The sequence below is a fragment of the Rhincodon typus genome, chromosome 2, assembly GCF_021869965.1.
Source record: "Rhincodon typus isolate 14 chromosome 2, sRhiTyp1.1, whole genome shotgun sequence".
Classification (NCBI taxonomy): domain Eukaryota; kingdom Metazoa; phylum Chordata; class Chondrichthyes; order Orectolobiformes; family Rhincodontidae; genus Rhincodon; species Rhincodon typus.
Window position 1 is genome coordinate 61375844 of NC_063333.1, and position 19224 is coordinate 61395067.

Sequence of the window (19224 nt, forward strand, 5' to 3'; positions counted from 1 at the left end):
TTGTATTTTGCATCTTGCTCTCTTATAAATACATTTTTTCATTTTCTTCAGTTCACATTCTCTATAAGATTTCAATGTGAATTAAATGTTTCAGGTGAAACGTCCTTAGGCATTGTTTGCTTCAGTGGGGCATTTGCTAATCATGAGCGGTTGAAAGTTTGCTCCATTCACACATATCACAGATATCACAGATACCCCTTCAGCCCCTGTAGAAGACACCAGGCAGTAAATGTTCTTCAGGACCAGTAATGTACCAGACACAAGAAACCTGCCTGCATAAAAATTTTACCAATGCATGGAAGCTTATGGAGGAATAGGGCTCATGGAAAAGCAATATCTGTGTTTAACTGCTGTAGTGAAGATGCTTAATATTTATTATTTAATTTGAGGACTTCAGTTCTGAAGTATTGTGGAATAATGGACTTATTTCAAGTTTTGTGGAGATACCTGACTAATTTCTTTAACTCATGTGATTATATGGAATACTGGTATGATATTATGGATGACAATGTTGCTGACAAAGTCTATTGTCCACTTGCCCTGGAGAAATTTGTGGTGAAGAGCCCTGCAGAACTACTTCTGTTTGTGTACGTCCACATTTCTAACCTTGAAGAAAAATGACTGCACTCCTTCATAGCTCGCTGCAAAATCTGAGCCAAGGTGCTAAAGCATTGGACAGGATGTAGATTATTTTTATTTATTCATGGAATCTGTACCACTGGAAAAGCCAGCGATTTGTAGCTTGCGAGGTTATTTCAGGGGCAGGTAAGAGTCAACATCATTGTTGTGCATCTGAAGTCACATACAGGTCAGTCTGGGTAAAGATGGAAGATGGAAGATTTTACTCCCTAAAGCAGATTAGTCACCAAACGGGTTTTAACCACAATTTCTTGTTCACCATTTCTGAAACCAGCTTTGTCATTGCAGACTTATTTATTCTAGTACATTTAAATTCTCCAGTTGCTCTGACAGATTCGAACTTGTGTCATCCCACTACTTATTTAAGACTCTGATTTAATAGCACTGTATTATAACCATTACACTACCATCCCTGATTTGCTACAAAAGTACTGGAGATGCAGGACTTTGGTTATGTAAAGAGAACGGGAGCTGGGACTTTTCTTTTATTCATTCACAGGATGTGAGGACCATGGCAACACCAGACTTTGTTGACTATCCCTAACTACCCTCAAGGAAGTGGTGTTGAGGCCCTTTTCGAACTGCTGCAGTCAAAGGGGGTGGGTACACCTACAGCATTGTTAGAGAGTTTCAGGATTTGACTTAGCAACAGTCACTAAATGACAACAAGGTTCCAAGTCAGAATGGAATGTGTCTTGGACAATGTTGGTGTTCTTATGCACCTCCTTCTGGGTGGTCATGGGCTAGCCAGGTGCCGGAGGAGTTTTGGTGAGTTGCTGCAGTGCAATACTGTAGATGGTACACACTGCTGCCACTCTGTTGCACCTTGTAGATGGTGAACTGTCTTTGAGGACTTGGTTGAGTTTCTCACTGCAGACTTCCCAGCTTGTGACCTGGTCTTGTAGCCAACATTGTTCTGCTTAAAGCAGTGAAGGTAGGAAGAAGTTGAGAGGGGAAATAGGTAGAGGGGTTCAAAATAAGTGGTTTTGACTGTGTAAATAAAATAAATTATCTCCTTAGCAATGTAATAATTAAAAGTGACCAGCAAAAGAACCAGATGCGATATGAGGAAGTCTTCTTTTAAACAATACATTGTTGTGGATGTTATCTGATAGGATTGTGGCAGAAACTTCCAAAAAGAACTGGTAAAATACTTGAAGGGGAAATAGTTTTCTGGAATACGTGGAATGGGTCAAATCAGATTGAATTCTGAACGAGGATCATTGGACACAAACTTTAACCCTGGGTGGAACCTCGTTGGGGTCTCTGTGATGTGGGCAACGGTGAGATTTCTGCAGAATTGGACGCAACATCCACATGAGGCCTATTTCAACATCAGGAGCACCTCCCTCCATCTTGAATGCATCTGCCGAACATTGAGGTGAATTTCTCAACACTGTGGAGCCGGGGGAGCCCAGCAGGCCAGGCAGCAATCAGAGGGGCTGGAGAGTCGATATTTCAGGTTGGGACCCTTCATCAGGACGGTCCTGATGAAGTCCATCAAGCCCTGATGAAGGGTCCTGACCCGAAACGTCGACTCTCCTGCTCCTCTGATGCTGCCTGGCCTGCTGTGTTCCTCCAGCTCCACATTGTGTTGACTCTGACTCCAGCATCAGCAGTTCTCACTTATCTCCGAGGTGAGTTTCCCGCTAGGCAGGGGCCTGTTGTCAAGTAAGGGGGATTATGGCTGCTTCATGCCTTATTAACTACCTCATTCATGTTCAGCCTCCTATTTTTCAGATGCACTGTGATGTGGAGGTGTCGGTATTGGATAGTCACCTTTACCTGACGAAGGGGCAGTGTTCCAAAAGCATGTGATTTCAAATAAACCTGTTGGACTATAGTCCTGAGGAAGGGTCCACCGGACCCAAAACACTAACTGTGATTTTCTCTTCACAGATGCTGCCAGACCTGCTGAGCTTTTCCACCAACTTCTGTTTTTGTTTCTATAGCCTGATACCGTGTGATTTCTGACCGAATAAGCTAGATGTCAAGAAAACTCACATGGAAATCAAAGCAGGTTCCTGGTGACTTTGTTTACAAGGACCCTCCATGTTGCTCCACCAGCTGCAGGCACAACTTGTCCACTGACATTGGCATCGATGTTTGCCAATCCCTTAAGACCACCACAGCAGCTCTCTGATATACTTTTATTGGAGAATATCACTGCCATGTACATATGACCATGAACTCTAGTGAATGCAATGGAAAGGGAAATAGTTGGGGTGGGTTGAGGGTCAAAGCACGACAGACATGCCTGTTTGGTTGTAATGTGTTGGTTCCTCAGTCAGTGCAGCGCCTTCACCAAGCTGTTGCATGTGCTTTGACCAGGGCCATGGTGGAACAGATGATAGGGGTTGATGAACGTGCTGCTCTGTAGATTGAAGCAGTCTGAGTTGACCCTCCAGAATAGTTCTGACAGAACTATGTCACATCATATTGGCATACTGTGTCCTGAACATCTGCAGCAGGCAATGAGGCGAAATGACAGGCGCTGACGAGCCAGGGAACGACAGCAGTCTTCTGAGGAGAAGGATAAAGACATGGAGCTGGAGGAAGCTCTCCTTGCGGATGACAGAGCTCAGCTGCATTGGGCAGGCCAAGAAATGATCGACACTCGGTTCCAGTCAATGGCAGCAAGGTACAAAAGACCATCGTGGACTATCAAGGTTAACATGTCAGCATTTGGTTCATATTTGTTGTTATGAACTGCAGTCTGTATTTGTTTCTTTTGTGTTCTCTTTTTGCTGGCTGCCAATAACAGCTCATATTTGGCTTTGGGGAAACAATGGTGGGGGCTCGGAGAGGGTGTTCAGATGGGATGTAGCTAAGCAAAGTGTGTGGCCTGGTGGCTACATGTTGACCAGGGTAAGAGAGCAGGGTAGTTATATGTGAGTGAGTGTCAGCAGTGTGGCATAAGTAGCGTGGCTGCATGGTGGCTATGCCAGGATGTAGGCAGTGAGGGTCAATGCTGGATTGCCAGCGCCTGAGTGCACAGCAGCCTTGGAAATTTGGAACATGGCAAGGCATGCCAGACTTTCAGTGGCTTTCCATGGAGTGATGAGCTGTTCTGGGAGCAGCCCATGGTGAGATCAGGATAGAACTAGGCATTAGAGACCCCATGAGGAAGGACAGGTAATTTATGAGGTATATTTGGTAAGATATGAGCAGAAATCTCACTAGATGTCGTGGTGAGAATTCCTCTAAATAAACTCAATGCAATTTGCGTTTAACCAAAAAGATATTACATTCAGCTTCTGTTTCTCTCACCACAATGCAGAGGTTTCCAGCATACTGTTTTTATTCTAGCATTTAGGGTATTTTGTTTTCATCATTATAGAAAAAACAAATTGGGAATCCGTTTCAAAAAAAACTAGAACAGGCATAATGGGCCTAATGAACTATTTCTGTGCTCTTTCGGTCTATGAAACAGACAAGTATGATCAGTTATTAAAACAGGAGATATTCTGTTTCAATGTTTATTATCAACAAATATAGACTGCAACTGCCTTTAATTAATTTGGCCTTTGTTCTTAAATCCATTTTCTGAGGACTAGATGTCAAACCTGAACTCTCAGTTTTAAGTGGAAATTCTACACATCTGTGGCGTGTCTATGGTAAATTAATTTAACAGCATAATCAGAGAAATCCAGCTTGGAGGTGTTGAGGACTACATTTCAAATAAAAGATCACTATGTAAAGTCCTTTAGCCTGAAACCTTCTACAATGAGGTCTAACATAAATTTCAAAAATATCCATGAGAACCAAGGTGGAGGTTCATCATAAATCCTAGCATTTTATAATGTGGTAGGTGAAAGGGCTTACTTAAGACTATGCACAATCAAAACATTATAATCACATTTTTACCTACACACAAAGCAAAGTCTCCTATCAGTTAATTGAGTTAGCAACTTATGAGGAGTGTGGCATGCAGAAGAAAACCCAATCAATCTAAATTCAGCAGATTTTAAATTAATTTTATATTGGTATCAGAATAATTTATCAACCCAACCAACTTGCTTTTGGAAACATAAGTTCACATTCTCATCAGATTATTCCGACAAAATACGCAACCCTCTTGCTACAGATTGTCCAATAATGTCTCAACAGTATTAACACAGGCTTGGTCCAGATGCTCGAACAATCTATTAAATCTTCCTCATTGTTTCAGGTAACATAGAATCATAGTTACAGCCAAACACCACTCTGTACTAATGTTCTAGAACCAAGCCTAATAGCATAAATGGTTTACAACTCTGTTTCAGTAAAACTTTCACATTTGAAATGCAGTATTAGCTTTAAACAAAAAGTGGATCTAAGAAGCAATCTGTTTGGTGTCAAAATGTTTGACTATTTGCAAGGCATAAAAAAAATTCATAAACAAATAGTTATTGTCCTCCTGACTGCCAGGATCTCTGGTTCTGAAGTTTGAAGCAGTAACAGAAATGAAGTTGAAGTATATCTCCCAAGGAAAACCTCATTCATTGAGAAAGCATCAAATTCAAAGTTCATTCTATATCTGAGTATGAACACTGTCAAGAAGAGTCAAGTTAATACTGTATTTTAACAAAGAGCTTTCAACTTGTAAATATGCACAAAAATCTAAATGTAGTTTTAAAGATATCCCACCTGTTTGTCCTGGAGACTTGACTGCTGGTAGAGACTGAGCACGCTGCACCATAAGATCGCTGGAAAGATGAATTAGTCATTGGGCCATCACTGCTGTACAGAATAGGGTTTGTCACCACAGTGCCGTCTGATCCCACCACTGTATGGTTGATGCCTTCCATGTAACTTCGAGATTCTGTGCAGTAAAGACACATTTCGTGTAAGCACATTCAATAACCGTGATCAGCTTTGCTGTCAAGTCCAACAGCGTGTTTCCATCACAAAATGAAGTGAATGACTTCAACACAGGTTCAATGTATTTTAAAGCCTGGTATCTCAAGTTACTTACTATGCAGAAACAGGCAAGTTACAGATCAATCGAAAATACACAAGGGTTCTAATCTGGAAACCAAATAATGCTCACGTGACACGAAGGTGAAGTCTTTCCCCACCAACTCATTGCAGCATGTAACCTACTGTTTAGTTGATCAGCTAAACTTCTATTTCTAAGATGAACAGTTAACAATTTTGTTCATTTAATTTAAAAACCATGCAGAGTATTGTGCCCCAGTCATGTTAAATTGATTTACCAGCTTGTTTGGTACTGAAAACACTTCAAAATTGTTTACTGTGAGACTACAAATTTCTTCAAAGTTTTTAACATACTTTCCAGCTTTCGACTTCCTATCACACAAATGAGAATTCAGAAAGCTCACAGTTCTCTATATTCTTAAAAGTCCAACATTTCAAATTAAAGTTTTAGAAAATTTAACCCTTTTATAAATGTTACAGGTGATGAAGGACTTGTTTCTCATGTTTGACACTGAAAGCCTCATGTAGCACCCAAAGAGTTAACCTATAAATGCAAAGAGTCAGGCAAAATCAGCATTGAAGTAAACTTCAATTCATAACTAAACAGCATTCTTTTAAGCAAAATCTACCAAACATGTTGACGCAAGCACAAAGACAAGATAAAGCTATCTGAAAATCAATGGAACATGAAGACTGCCCACATTCCTTACATAGCAAGGATAGCTTGCAAATAGAGACAATCCTGCAAGAGAGCTTTGGAAGTGGTCCAAACAGGGGCTTGCATATGCTTGTATGGCTATTTCATATCAATAGCTTACCCTTTTATCTACAAAGATTGCAGATGTGTCAGCCCGGCTCCAAAAACATAAAGACATGGGGGGCAATTGCATAGATTATTTGGAACAAATTATGGTAATCAATGATACGTTTTTCCTTATATTTGTGAATTGGGACAAAAAGGGCCCTGTAGTTTTGTTTTGTTTCCCCAGCATATCTGTACTACACATTCCACTTGCACGGAATGTCTTCACATTACCACAAAAATATTCCATGGTGCTGGAAAGTGAACAGGCCTCTTCCTTTCAATACTCCCAGCACCACAGCGGAAGTCCTCACTGAATTCAATCCTTTCATAAATTTAAAAGGGGAGGAAAGAACGTGGCACTTGCAGTTTTATAAAACATACAGATTTCTAAACCTGGCCAAATTTTAAAATAGTTTGAGACCAGTGCTGTTTCAAAATTCAACTCAGTCATTTGGGAGGCAATGGCCTAGTGGTATTATCATTGTACTTTTAATCCAGAGACTCAGATAACGGTCTGGGGACCATGGCAGACGGTGGAATTTGAATTCAATAGAAGATAAATCTGGAATTAAGAGTCTAATGATGACCATGAATCCATTGCTGATTGTTGAAAAAAAAACCCACCTGGTTCACTCATGTCCTTTAGGGAAGGAAACTGCCATCCTTACCTGGTCTGGCCTACATGTGACTCCAGACCCACAGCACTGTAAATGCTGCTTAGCCAGCGGTGCCCTTGTCCCACGAATGAAAAAAAACTCTCAAGCACAACTAGCAGAGTTACAAACACATTTTTATGACAGAACAAGTTGTGCAATGTGTTGGGACTGTGAAATTTGTCTCATTTACGTCTAAGAGTGGTTTTGAAGGAGAAACAACCACACACGTATAATCATTAGGTAAACTTGCGTCTTTTCTTTCTTGGCTGTAGGCATCCCTCTCAGTTGAGGAAATACACTGTTAGCTTTAGCCAAACGTAAGCTGTAGTTTGCCTACAGCTGGCGAAGAAGGCTCTCCAGCACTGCCCGAAACAGCCATTTACAATTAGGTATCGTTGGCATCGCTATTTCCAAAGGGGCTCAGAAAATAACACCCAAGTTGGCACCTTCAACAGATTCTTTTGCCCTCTCTGTGCCATGGAACCACTGCCAACTCAAGGTTTCAGTTTAGTATATCTAGAATTTTGCTCCTTCTGCAGTAATTTTCACACCCATCAGAAGAAAAATTGATTAAGCATTACTGACAGACTTCATGGGTTCAGTATTTTAAAAAGACTTTAAAAACTCAGTGCAGGAAGATTACCAACAACATACTGGTAAACACAGTAAGGGCTGGGTTACCAATAACAACATGTCATTCCCTATACTTGATGCATTACTTACAATATTCAAGTAGCTTGACATTAGACTCAGGAGTTCAGGCTGATGTCAAAGGGAAGTAAAGTAGGACAAGGCTGATCAGGAGAAAATCAGTCTCTGCTTTGCCTTTGATACCTGATTTACTCCACACAAACTGTGTGACAATAAGGAACTAACCCTGGAGTGTGAATTAATCTAAAAAGTTACATAAGGGTAGCACAATAAAGAGCACAACATGATAATTAAAAACATGGAAGGTACAAAAAGGCAATTAACATACACACTTTAAATGTATATGCATTTGCAACAATACTGGGAAGGAATGCTTGTTTAAAAAGATACACCACACAAATGACAGGAATGTGGTCACTCAAGAAGATTAATGACTGCAGTTGGAAAATGTGCAACTTAAGTGTATACACAGCTGCTCCTGTGAATAACTTTTCTTTCAAAAACTCAGCTATTATTTCTTACATGGATCAGTATATATTGAAGACAGCATTAAATAATTAGAATCCAAATGTAAAGGAGCAATTTGACAAACTGCAAACATTTGACTACCTTTTCAAATACATCAAGAATCCCCCAGTGCCTGACTAGTCCAATATTATGATCAAAATGTGAATACTGTAAATCGAGGTCAATCTACTACCGCCATCAAGTCTGGGCAATGAGAAATGGCCTACGAATAGGACCTTGCCAACATCCTTAGAACAAAGAAAAAGGAGATGTGAATGCCTGTGCTGAAGATCATCAACTGCTGAATAACATTTAAGAAAATGATGAGCAGCGTGTGTGATAAGCAATAACGTGATACCAGTCTTAGCAAGTTCAATAACGTATTGTTTTAAAAGTGTGTAAATTGGGAAGGTTCCATGAATAGCACTGCCTCCATTTTGTTCTAGTGCCCACTCAGTCTAGCACAGAAACAAACCACTGCTTTACTTGCTGCTTCTATTCCTTGACCCTCCCAAAACCTCCCGTTCTCCACTTCCCTCCTCTGATCATTTCATTTGCTGCTTCCCCCCACCCCCCTCAATGCTCTGCTCACTATCTCTCTACTTGATAACTCGCTTGCTGCCACACTCTTGAGCTCCCTCGGCTAGTGATCAGGAGAAGGGGGCAATAGGAGGTAGTGACTGGAAAATAAGTGGTGACAGGGAGTAATGAGTTGGAGGGCAAGTGGCAAACAGGAGGTGTGAATGAGGAAAGCAGTGTGCTGGAGGGCCAGGAGAGTGAAGAGGTGAGTCAGAAAGTCAGGGAAGGGTAGTGGTAAATGGGGGGAGGTGGTAAAGGAATGGTGAGCAGGAAGGGTGGGGGTGAGAGTGAGAGTGACAGATGGGAGGGGCAAAAGAGGGAAGGAGAGAGCTGGAGGGTTGGGGAGGGGAGCAGCAAGTACAAGACTCTGGGGAGGGATGCAGTGAACCAGGAGAATCAGATGGGGGGTGGTGGAGGGAGAGTGGCGCAGGGCAGGGGTTGGCACAGGAAAGCAGTGGAATCGAGGGAAGGGAAACAGCAAGCAGAAGGGAAGTGACTGAAGGGGCAGTTGGGGAAAGGGAATATGAATGGGAGGGTCAAGGGAGGGGAGCAGAGAACAAGAGGCTTGAGGGAGGAAAGCGAGGGGGTAAGTCAGAGGAAGGAAGCAGTGAGCAGCAGGGTTCAGGGAGGGAAGTGGAATGCGAAAGGGCCTTGTGGAGAAGGAATGGCAAGAAAGGGAGTAACAGGAAGTGGCTAGCAGGAAGTAGGAAGCGATGTGAATGAGGTCAGTAGAAAGCGTTAGTAAATTGTTACTAGTCGGTGAGATGAGATGGGAATATTTTTGGCCAGTTGAGTTTAAGACAGGCAATACATTTTTAACGTAACGAGTTAAGAGTCAGGAATGTAACCCACTCATTACTTTTCTTATTGCAGTGATTTTTGATTGGCATACTTTTATTAAGGAGCACAGTAGGAATGCATTGAAATATGACTTTAGTGTGAAGGTGATGCCATTCTTCAATCCATTTATATACTAAATTACTGAGCTCAGACTGCAGCACAAGGTCTTCACATGAATTTAATTTTTGAGCAACACAGAGTCCCCTTGAGAATCGACTCAGGGCTGAAAAGTGTTTTGTAGAAGCAATTCAACGTACAAGCTTATCTCCTAATCATGTCACATAGACAGCGTTAGCTTTTCTTGAAATTGCATCAGCTCATAATAAGCTTCGTGTGCACAGGATTTCACTTTTCCTTGCCACCATTCATATCCTGTTTGTGCTCTATCTTGCTGGTTCAGTTTACTGCACTCTAAATTCCAAAACCCTGTTTGCATTGCCAGGGAAGACTTGAAGACCTCCTGCTATTCCCAAGACAGGGATATAGGGATATCAAAGTATTGGCTAGCAACATGAAAGTTGCAGTGTGGACAATGGGGTGAGACTGAAACTATAGAATACTTGGTTTTAAATACAGCTCCTGATGATCTTGGGGATCACCAATGTTTTACCCCCATGGATAGGAATGAAAAAGAACAGAAATAGCTGGAATTATTATTTTCAGGAGGTTAGACAAGAATCTGCAAAGATATGCAAGTCCCTCAGTCACTGTTTCAGGGATATAATGCTTCCACAGGAGTTTTCACAAGAACAACATTGAGAAAATGAATAGAACATGCTACGAGAGGGGAGGACAAAAACACTGGAAAATTATTGAAATTGCCTGTGACGTGCTTCGGTGAGGTCCTAATGATGCTTAAATGATGTGATACTAGCAGGGGACAAAAGGAAGCATGATCAGGAAATAAGAGACAAAAATGAAACATGGAGACTGCATATTTAGCTAAAGGGGTTCGCTGGATTAATAGCATAAAAATAAGTGGTCAGGTGGAGAAGGACTCTGGTGAAAGAATTGAATTGAATTGAATTTAATTCACTGTCACATGTAATCAAATGAGTACATAGAACATAGAACAGTACAGCACAGTACAGGCCCTTCAGCCCATGATGTTGTGCCGACCTATTATCCCACTAAGATCAAACTACCCTGCATACCCTACATTTTACTATCCTCCATGTGCCTATCCAAGAGTCGCTTATAAGTCTCTAAAGTATCTGACTCCAATACCACTGCCGGCAGCACATTCCACACGTACGGTGAAAAGTTTACAAGTCGCCACATTTTAGCGTTATCTTAGGTACAAGGTACTTAGGTACAGATTCTTCGGTACAAGTTCTTAGGAAAATAATCAGAAAAATAAAGAAATAAAAAGTCCAACATCACAGATCGTAGGAATAATTAGGTGGACTTGAATGATGAAGATCAGTCAGTCACTGAAAGGTGACTCTCATCTCATTAAAAAACAAATCTGTTCCATCTTCGTCTTGAAAATCCCAGCACCTACAGCTGGAGAGAAAATGGGAGCTAGATTTAAATTGTTAACTTTAAGGTCGGGGGGTGGGGGTGTGAGACAGTGAGTAGAAAGATAAAGAGCATTCTCAGCTTATGTTGAGCTCAATGGAACAATGTAGAAAGTCAAAGGCAGAGAGAGGTCAAAGTAAAAATGGGGTGAAAAATCAAAACAGCGAGCTTTAGGGAGCTCAGGATCACATTTACACTCAGACTGAACATGTTCAGCAAAGCCATCAACAAATCCCCATTTGGTTTCCCTGACACAAAGGAAATAGTACAGCGAATATTTAAAAAATAGCAAGTACATTTCACTAGCTTGGAGAAAAGATATGTACATTGCTTTTTCACACAGACTGGGTCTTGGGGCCCTATCTTCCGAGAGGTGTACAGACATGGAAAGAGCCCACTTCCCAGGGTATTAGAACTTTCCTGCCTCTGGGGATGTGGGGTCACATAAGTTGCCTCATTTCTACTGCAGGGGTGCCTCAAGAGACGGCTACTGCAATATAAATGGGATTATTATAGAGGAATTTTGTGGATTGCTGCCAATGACCCAAGCATGTTCTAGCTACCCTCAGGAATGTGCTCAGCTGTTACTGCTCCAGTATGTGGCCTCAGTATAGCTGCATACTTAAAAAACAGCAAATTCAATGAGTCGTTAGTTCATGCAAAGAGTATCAATTCACCAGAAAAAAGTAACCAAGCAAATTCTAAAACAACACAAGCTTTATTTCACCCAAATATACAGAGATCTCTAAGAAGCCCTTCTGGAATTCTCTCGACCCTGCAAACACATGGCAAAAGATGTCAGCAAGCAGCCTGCAAATTCAACACTTCTACTATAAATGCAATCCAGCTATACAGCAATGTATTTAAAATTTCCCCTTCATTACAGTAAGCAAATAGACTTACTTGGAAGAACAAAGCTCCACTAGAGTAATCTGCTCACACTCTAAACTTAGTGTTTCAATGCCAGTTGTTTACTTAGAGATTCAGATAAAAAAAACATACATATCAGTCTGAAGCCACAGTTTACCTACCAACTGAAGTAGTCATGGTGGAAAACATTCACAAGAGCAGCTATACGTTGAATGTGTTGAAATGCTGCAATTTTACTACAGCCAAAAGGGCATTTAGGCTTGCTGTTTCCTCTGCCAGACTTCAGTGTAAAAGCAACAAAGCAGGAATACCACTTACAAAAAATGTGATTTGATTCAAGAGATTATCCAGTCTCAGTTTTCCGTTCTTTCTTACTTACAGTCTGCAATAAACTCAGTACAAAAGCACAACTGCCGCAGAGACTGGAAAGGAGAGAAGGCAGGGCTATTCTAAGAGAAGATGTTTGATCAGCGACAGCTTAATCCACTCTGCCCATATGGAAAATAATTCAACAATTGTTTCTGCTAGATTTGCTCCTCTCAGCCACAGCGAGTCTGCTCATTCAGTGTATTCATGCTCTAACTGCAGCCTCATTTGCATTTAACTTTTAACTTACACAGGAGCATTGTTTTGCACCCTCCCAATCTGCTTCTACCAATGAAAAAGTACTAACAAAAGTCAAAGGTCAAAATGCCCCTCAGGACAAATTCTTTGTGCACATTTTCTTTACTGCCCAAAGATATACAATCCTTAAGTGCTTCCATTATTAAACTGTTTTTTGTTAAAAAGACACGTGGACCATGTTGAAATGCACAATGCAGCTCATATCATATTTTAGATCATACTAGCTTGTAGCATTTCCCAACCATAGGCAATTAAAGTTTTAAAAATCAGTTGCTACTGAGTCAAAAATAAAACAAAAAGCTTTCAAGTCACATAACCGAGTAGCCAAAATATTGTTCATTTTCAATGGTTGTCCACATCTGCTGCAGGCTCAGGAAGCGGATAAGCAATTCAGGGTAAAAAAAACTTTAAAAGAAAACAATTGACGAGGGCAGGCTTGTAACTCAGCCAGACATCCTTATCACTTTAAAAAAGTTACTGCTACATCATGCCGCTAATGCAGGTCGTGAATGACCCTAGACTACTAGTAAGACATTCATGTTCAATGAGGGTGACCAGAAGTTCAGAAGTCAAAAGTGGGAGACAGTGGAAAGCCATAGGGAGGCAAGGCTCTGTGATGACTGACACGTTGGATGAGCAATGGCAGCAATCCGTGAAAGGATAGTTTCAGTTGGGAATTCAGTGATGGCATTTTCAGGATACGCTCAGCCACAGAACTGGCAACATTATTCCATACATTGTTTAAAAGCCATTGTTAGCAATGAAACCAGAAACACAGTGACAACTTCCTCAGGTACACCAAGAGGATGGTGGGTGGGGGATTCAACAGACAACATTTCAGAGATTTTTTTTGCTACGACTAGTTTATCTTTGACCAAAAAAAGGAAAAGGTGAAAATTGGGATATTTGGACTATTTAAGGAAAACGGCAGTACATTATGATGTTTGATGGAAAACCAGGACCTCTGTTTGCCCTATCTTCAGTGCATAATCTTAAGATACTTGGGCACAAAGATTTTTTTCCTGCTTTCCTCCATTCTTCTTCCCCTTGGTTTGAAACATGATTATGGTCTTTTGATATCTCTTCCAGGTAGTCATTACTGTGAGAAGACTTGGACAGCCAGTAGTGAAAGGTTGCAAAAAACTAAATGGCTATCAATTGGGAAAGGGGGATGTGCAACGGGACTTGGGTGTTCTTGTGCAACAGTCACTATTGGTAAGTATGCAGATGCTGCAGGTAGTAAAGAAGGTAAATGGTTTTTGACTTGATTTGATTTGACTTATCATTGTCACATGTTCCAAAGTACAGTGAAAAGTTTCGTTTTGCATACAGTATAGGCAGAACATAACATACAAAGATCATTGGGTGATTGAACAAGGTGAGGAATACAAAGTTACTGCTGCAAAGAAGGCCCATAAAAAGCAAGATCAACATTAGATTTGGAAGTTGAGAGGTCCATTTAGAAGTCTAATAACATCGGGGAAGAAGCTGTGCTTGAACCTGTTGATACGTGTGTTTAAGCTTTTGTATCTTCTGTCTGACAGAAGAGGTTGGAAAAGATTATAACAGGAATGGGCGGGGTCTTTGATGATGTTGGTGGCCTTTCCAAGGCATCGAGAACTGTCAATGGATGGAAGGTTGGCTTGTGTGATGGACTGGGCTGTGTTCACAACTTTCTGTAGTTTCTTACAATCCCGGGCAGAGCAGTTAATGTACCAAGTCGTGATGCATCCAGACTGAATGCTTTCTACGGTGCATCTGTAAAAGCTGGGGAGAGTCCTTATGGATATCTGAATTTTCTTAGCCTCCTTGTTGTAATATGTTAGTCTTTCTAGTCAGAGGTTTGAGTACAGTAGCAGAGGTGTACTGTTGCAATTATACAGGGCCTTGACGAGACCACACCTGGAATACTGTGTGCAGTTTTGATCTCCTTGTCTGAGGAAGAACATTCTTGCTATAGAGAGAGTGCAGCAAACGTTTACTACACTGATTCCTGGGATGGCAGGACTTATGTATGAAGAGCAGTTGAATTAGTCAGGGTTATATTTGCTGGTGATTAGAAGAATGAGAGGAGAACTCATAGAAAAGTATAAAACTCGAACAGGACAAGAGAAAAGAGACGCAAGAAGAATTTTCCAATGGCAGGGGAGTCCAAAACCAGGGATCACAGTCTATGGATATAGGGTGAGCCATTTAGAACTGAGATGAAAAGGAATTGCTTCATCCAGGGAGCAGTGAATGTGTGGAATTTGTGACACAGAAAGAAGTCAAGACCAAAGCATTGTATGATTTCAATAGGAGTTCAACATACCTCTTGGGTCTAAAGGGATCAAAGGATGTGAGAGAAAAGTGGGAACAGGCTACCGAGTTGGATGACCAGCTAAGATCATAATGAACTGCAGAGCAGACTCCAAAGGGCTGAATGGCCTTTTCCTGTTTTCTACATTTCTATGCTGTTTAGCTATCGGGTCATCACAACCGAGAATGAGCTTGCTCTCACTTAATATCTACATTTGCCCTTAGAGGAAAGAATTGAGATTGAAATTCAACTTGATGATGGGTTAACCCATCAGCACTGTTTAGACATATGTATCAGGAAGGAGACCATACAGGAGGGTTTCTGACACTGAAAAGGATTTTCTCATGTACCAAGAGCTTCAGGAAAGCATCAGAAAACAGGAGGTTTCATTCCAGGGACAGTAGTGAATGTTGCCAAAAACAGTTCTTTCTAAAAATTTTAAATTATGTTACTACTTTCATCAGAAAATTAATTGAAAAAGCTACTGGGGAGGGGTAGCAGGAGGTGGTGATTAAGGAGATACCCTTAGTTGAGTGCGTGAGAAGTTGATATAAAAAATACTCTGTACGTTACTGTGTACACTGTTCTTCAGAAAAGCTCGGTACAAAACAGCACACATCATTTTTGTCAAATTCAAGTTTGAGTATTTATACAAAGCTGCCCCACGATAGCTCTCTGTTTTGCTTTACTTTAAATAATTACTAAGTTTCCCTTAAAGGATGCAACGATCTCTGCATCAAACAGCTTTTGTGGAAAAATTCTGAAATTGCACAATAATTGCTTCCGACTTCCTCTCTTGCATTTGCGTGTCAAGTTGAAATTTGGATCTCATCGCTGACCCTGATTTTGCAGTTTGTATACCAGCTGTGGTTCAGCTGGCAGCACTCTCCCCTCTGAGCTAGAGGTTTAAGTCTCATTCCAGGGAGCACACAAGTCAAGGCTGATATCCTAGTGCAGTGCTGTACTGTCAAAGGTGCTGCCTTTCAGAAGACATGTCAAACTGATGCCCCATTTACCCGTTCAAGTGGATGTAAAAGATCCCATGGTGTTATTTTGAAAAACAGCAGGGAGTGTACTGACCAATATTTATGCCTTAATCAACACTACATAAAACAGCTTACTTGGTCATTATAACATTCCTGTGTGTAGGAGCTTACTGTGCACAAAATTGGTTGCGGTATTTACAATAGTGACTACAGTCAAGAGATGGGCTGCAAAGCCCTTTAAGAAATCTGGTGGTCTTTAAATGCAGTAAATAAATGCAAGGCTTCATGTTTCTTTTAAAACAGCTCTGTTCCACTGCAAATGTTTCCAGTCCCTCAAGTCTCTCCTCCACCTATCGTTCCTCAATCCTGGTGAACCTATCCTGTATGTTTGAATGCCCAAACCATACTGTATGTGATTGGGTTAGGATTATTTGTAAAGTCTTCCTCGTTTAGAAGAGGAGGAATGTTAGGTACAATGAGGTTATATAGTGAGGATATTGATGCAGTGCAAGGAGACTGAGGCACAGAATTTTGGTTTGGTGGGGAGGGGGCAAGAGTTTGATGAGGAGGAACACTGTGGCTGCAAGGTTAGTGACTGATTATAGAGTTTAGTACAGAGGGGAAGATCTAATAAAGCCCATAAGCTGATAATATTGAGCAGATTCTGAAAATGACTGCAAAATGTTAAAATTCAGACTCCAGATTTTCGAGTACCGGTCATTTCCATCCAAAAGGATACGGGAAAATTTTGCAGAGACATTAATGCAAATAAGCAGTTTCATTTAGATTTCTGAGGACAACTTAATATTGTGCCTATCTCAAAACGCAAATATGGATGGATGCAAGGAACAAAAGGTTTCATAAGGGAAAGTTAAATGGATGGGTTAATGAGAGTAGAGGGTCACAGTGGCAAAAAAGAAATCAAACCTCTATAAAGGGATTAACGAATGCCTCTACTAATTTGTTGAAGCTGAAGGACAAGAGAGAAATTGACAAGCAAAAGAAACTGAAAGAACACAGTAAGTGACTCAACAGCCAACCATTTAAGCTGCTGTTCGGAAACTGCGAGAGAAGGGTTAGTGCATAATGTAACTGATAGGACAGTTACCCCTTGTGACATTACATTGCACCACCAGAGGTCAATGCTGTAGCATGCCTTTACAATGGTAGAGCTAAGATTCACACCTGGGTGACCATTAATGTCATTTGGATGTTATCAGCCTAAGTAGCATTCTAGGACAGCTGTCCTTGCAGCAGGTGCCCGATTCTGCATCTGTCCCTCTGTTGACCTCTATTCTATGAGTCAAGTGTCCAACAGTTACATTCAGGTGGACGCAGCCACACCTCAAATTAAGGTTGGCAGCACAGTCAATCCAACCTTCCAGATACCCACCTTCATACAGTGACAATGTGTTTAGGTGATGCTTACAAGTTTGTTATTCCAGCAAGGAGAGGAAGGTCCATGTGACTAATCATAAGCCTAAATAATTCAAATCTAATTGTAGATGTGGAGGTGCAGGCAGGTAGGTACACAACAGTACTCATATTACCTACCCTTTGAGGTATATCTCAAGATGGTCATTCTGTTCTTTTTCCAAATAGCTCAGATAGGAAGTCAAATTGGAAAACTATTCATTGTCAATAATGGTGCTGTTGAGTTAGTTTCTCTTTGAGACTATCGGCACAAAGTCTCGAGAATCTTAAACCTACAGATAATATTCAGTTACAAACTGACTGAAGAACATTACCAATAACATTAGCATGTCCTTTCCATCACCTTCATTTCCTACTGTTTAACAAAGTTGAAGATGTTTACAAACGATTTAGAAACAAAATCCTTTCCAAATATTGGGAGATATGTGATCTTTCCACCCAGAAGTTACCATTAAAATAATGCTTCCTCCTGTTTGAGGTGGAAACTGAGCATACCACCAAACCCTGCTCTGAGAAAGTTACCTAATATAGTAAGACAAAGATAATGTCACACTTTTGGATCTCAGCATGCTTTGATGATAATGAATGTCTGATTTCTTGGAAACTCTGGTATTCTGCTGGAGCACAGGATGGGCTGTTGGTCATGAAATTTGAATTAACACAGCAGAGATTATTAAAAAAAAACTCAAATTCAATGTGTACATACAGCTACGGTAAAAAATATAGCTTAAAGGCATGTGTGAATGAGACTAAATATTTTACATTATTCACGCATGTTTGCAACAGCAAAGTTGTAATAAATGTTTATACATCACTTTTGTTCTAAAACTTTATTTTAAATATACCTGAATTTAAATTACTGCGAGTTTTCACTTAAACTTAGAGCTGTGATTTTCAGGAGCACAACCATAAGTGAAATACCTGCCAGTGAATCACATTTTCCCATTAAAGGCAATGCAAAAGCAGCTAGATGTATGGTGCAATTTGAAAGACCTTAAGCTGCTAAATCCCTACTTTGGTGAATTGAATTGTTCTGAAAATAAAGGAAATTTTAAAAATACGGTATAAAAGTATAATTTTCCACTCGCTGCACCTCCCACTTGCCACTGATCTTGCATCCCAAACTTGCCATTTCTGAGCCTTCTGGTCACTGCAAATCCTTCCCCTCTCTGTCCCCAGACTTGTAGCCTCTTCCCTTCAGACTTGCGGCCTCACTGAATTAGAGTTGGAAGTACGGACTGAAGGAGTTGGAATGAGTTAAGCCACTGTGTTAAATTTAAGCCCCATTTTGAACCCGATGTGGATGTAGGAAGGAACACTGTGCTGGAGGTTGCTCACTTCTTGCCAATCAGAGGACATAGCCACTTGTCCATGGATGCCCCAGGCAACTACAGAAGAGGTGAGTCTAGGGTCAAGAGAGATATCTAAAAGTTTTTAAGGGTCTGACAAGGTTAATGCTGCGGAATGCATTAAACACTGCCCAATACAGTAATGACATATATTCAGGGCAGTTGGTTTTAAAAATTCCTGGTTCTGCAATCCAAGATACTACCAAGAAGAGAGAGTTGTCTGGTCCAGGATACTGTGATAAAAGAAAATACTGCTTTAAAAAGGGCAGCATTCCTCAATGAAGGAAAGTCATCAGGGTCCACCACATAGTACAATTGAGCAATTGTTTTTATTTACTTCAGCCATTACAATGGTCTGTTTAAGATTTCAAATCAAAGGTACACTTTAACCCCTCCAAAATTCATGCATTAACACCTTGAAAAGATGACCCACGTAAAACCTGAAAGAACTGCAGCTGCTGTAAATCAGAAAAAAAACAAAAATTGCTGGAAAAGCTCAGCAGGTCTGGCAGCATCTGTGAAGAGAAATCAGAGTTAACATTTC

General features: G+C 40.8%; 1 protein-coding gene across 1 annotated transcript in view; it reads right to left on the bottom strand.

The window, feature by feature from the left end:
* The window catches only part of LOC109927512 (tensin-3), a 381339-nt gene that overhangs the window by 21617 nt on the left and 340498 nt on the right, over positions 1-19224 (bottom strand). Inside the window, exon 20 of the mRNA XM_048608151.1 lies at positions 5269-5443. Coding sequence (XP_048464108.1) covers positions 5269-5443 — 175 coding nt within the window. The remainder of the gene's footprint in view (positions 1-5268; positions 5444-19224) is intronic.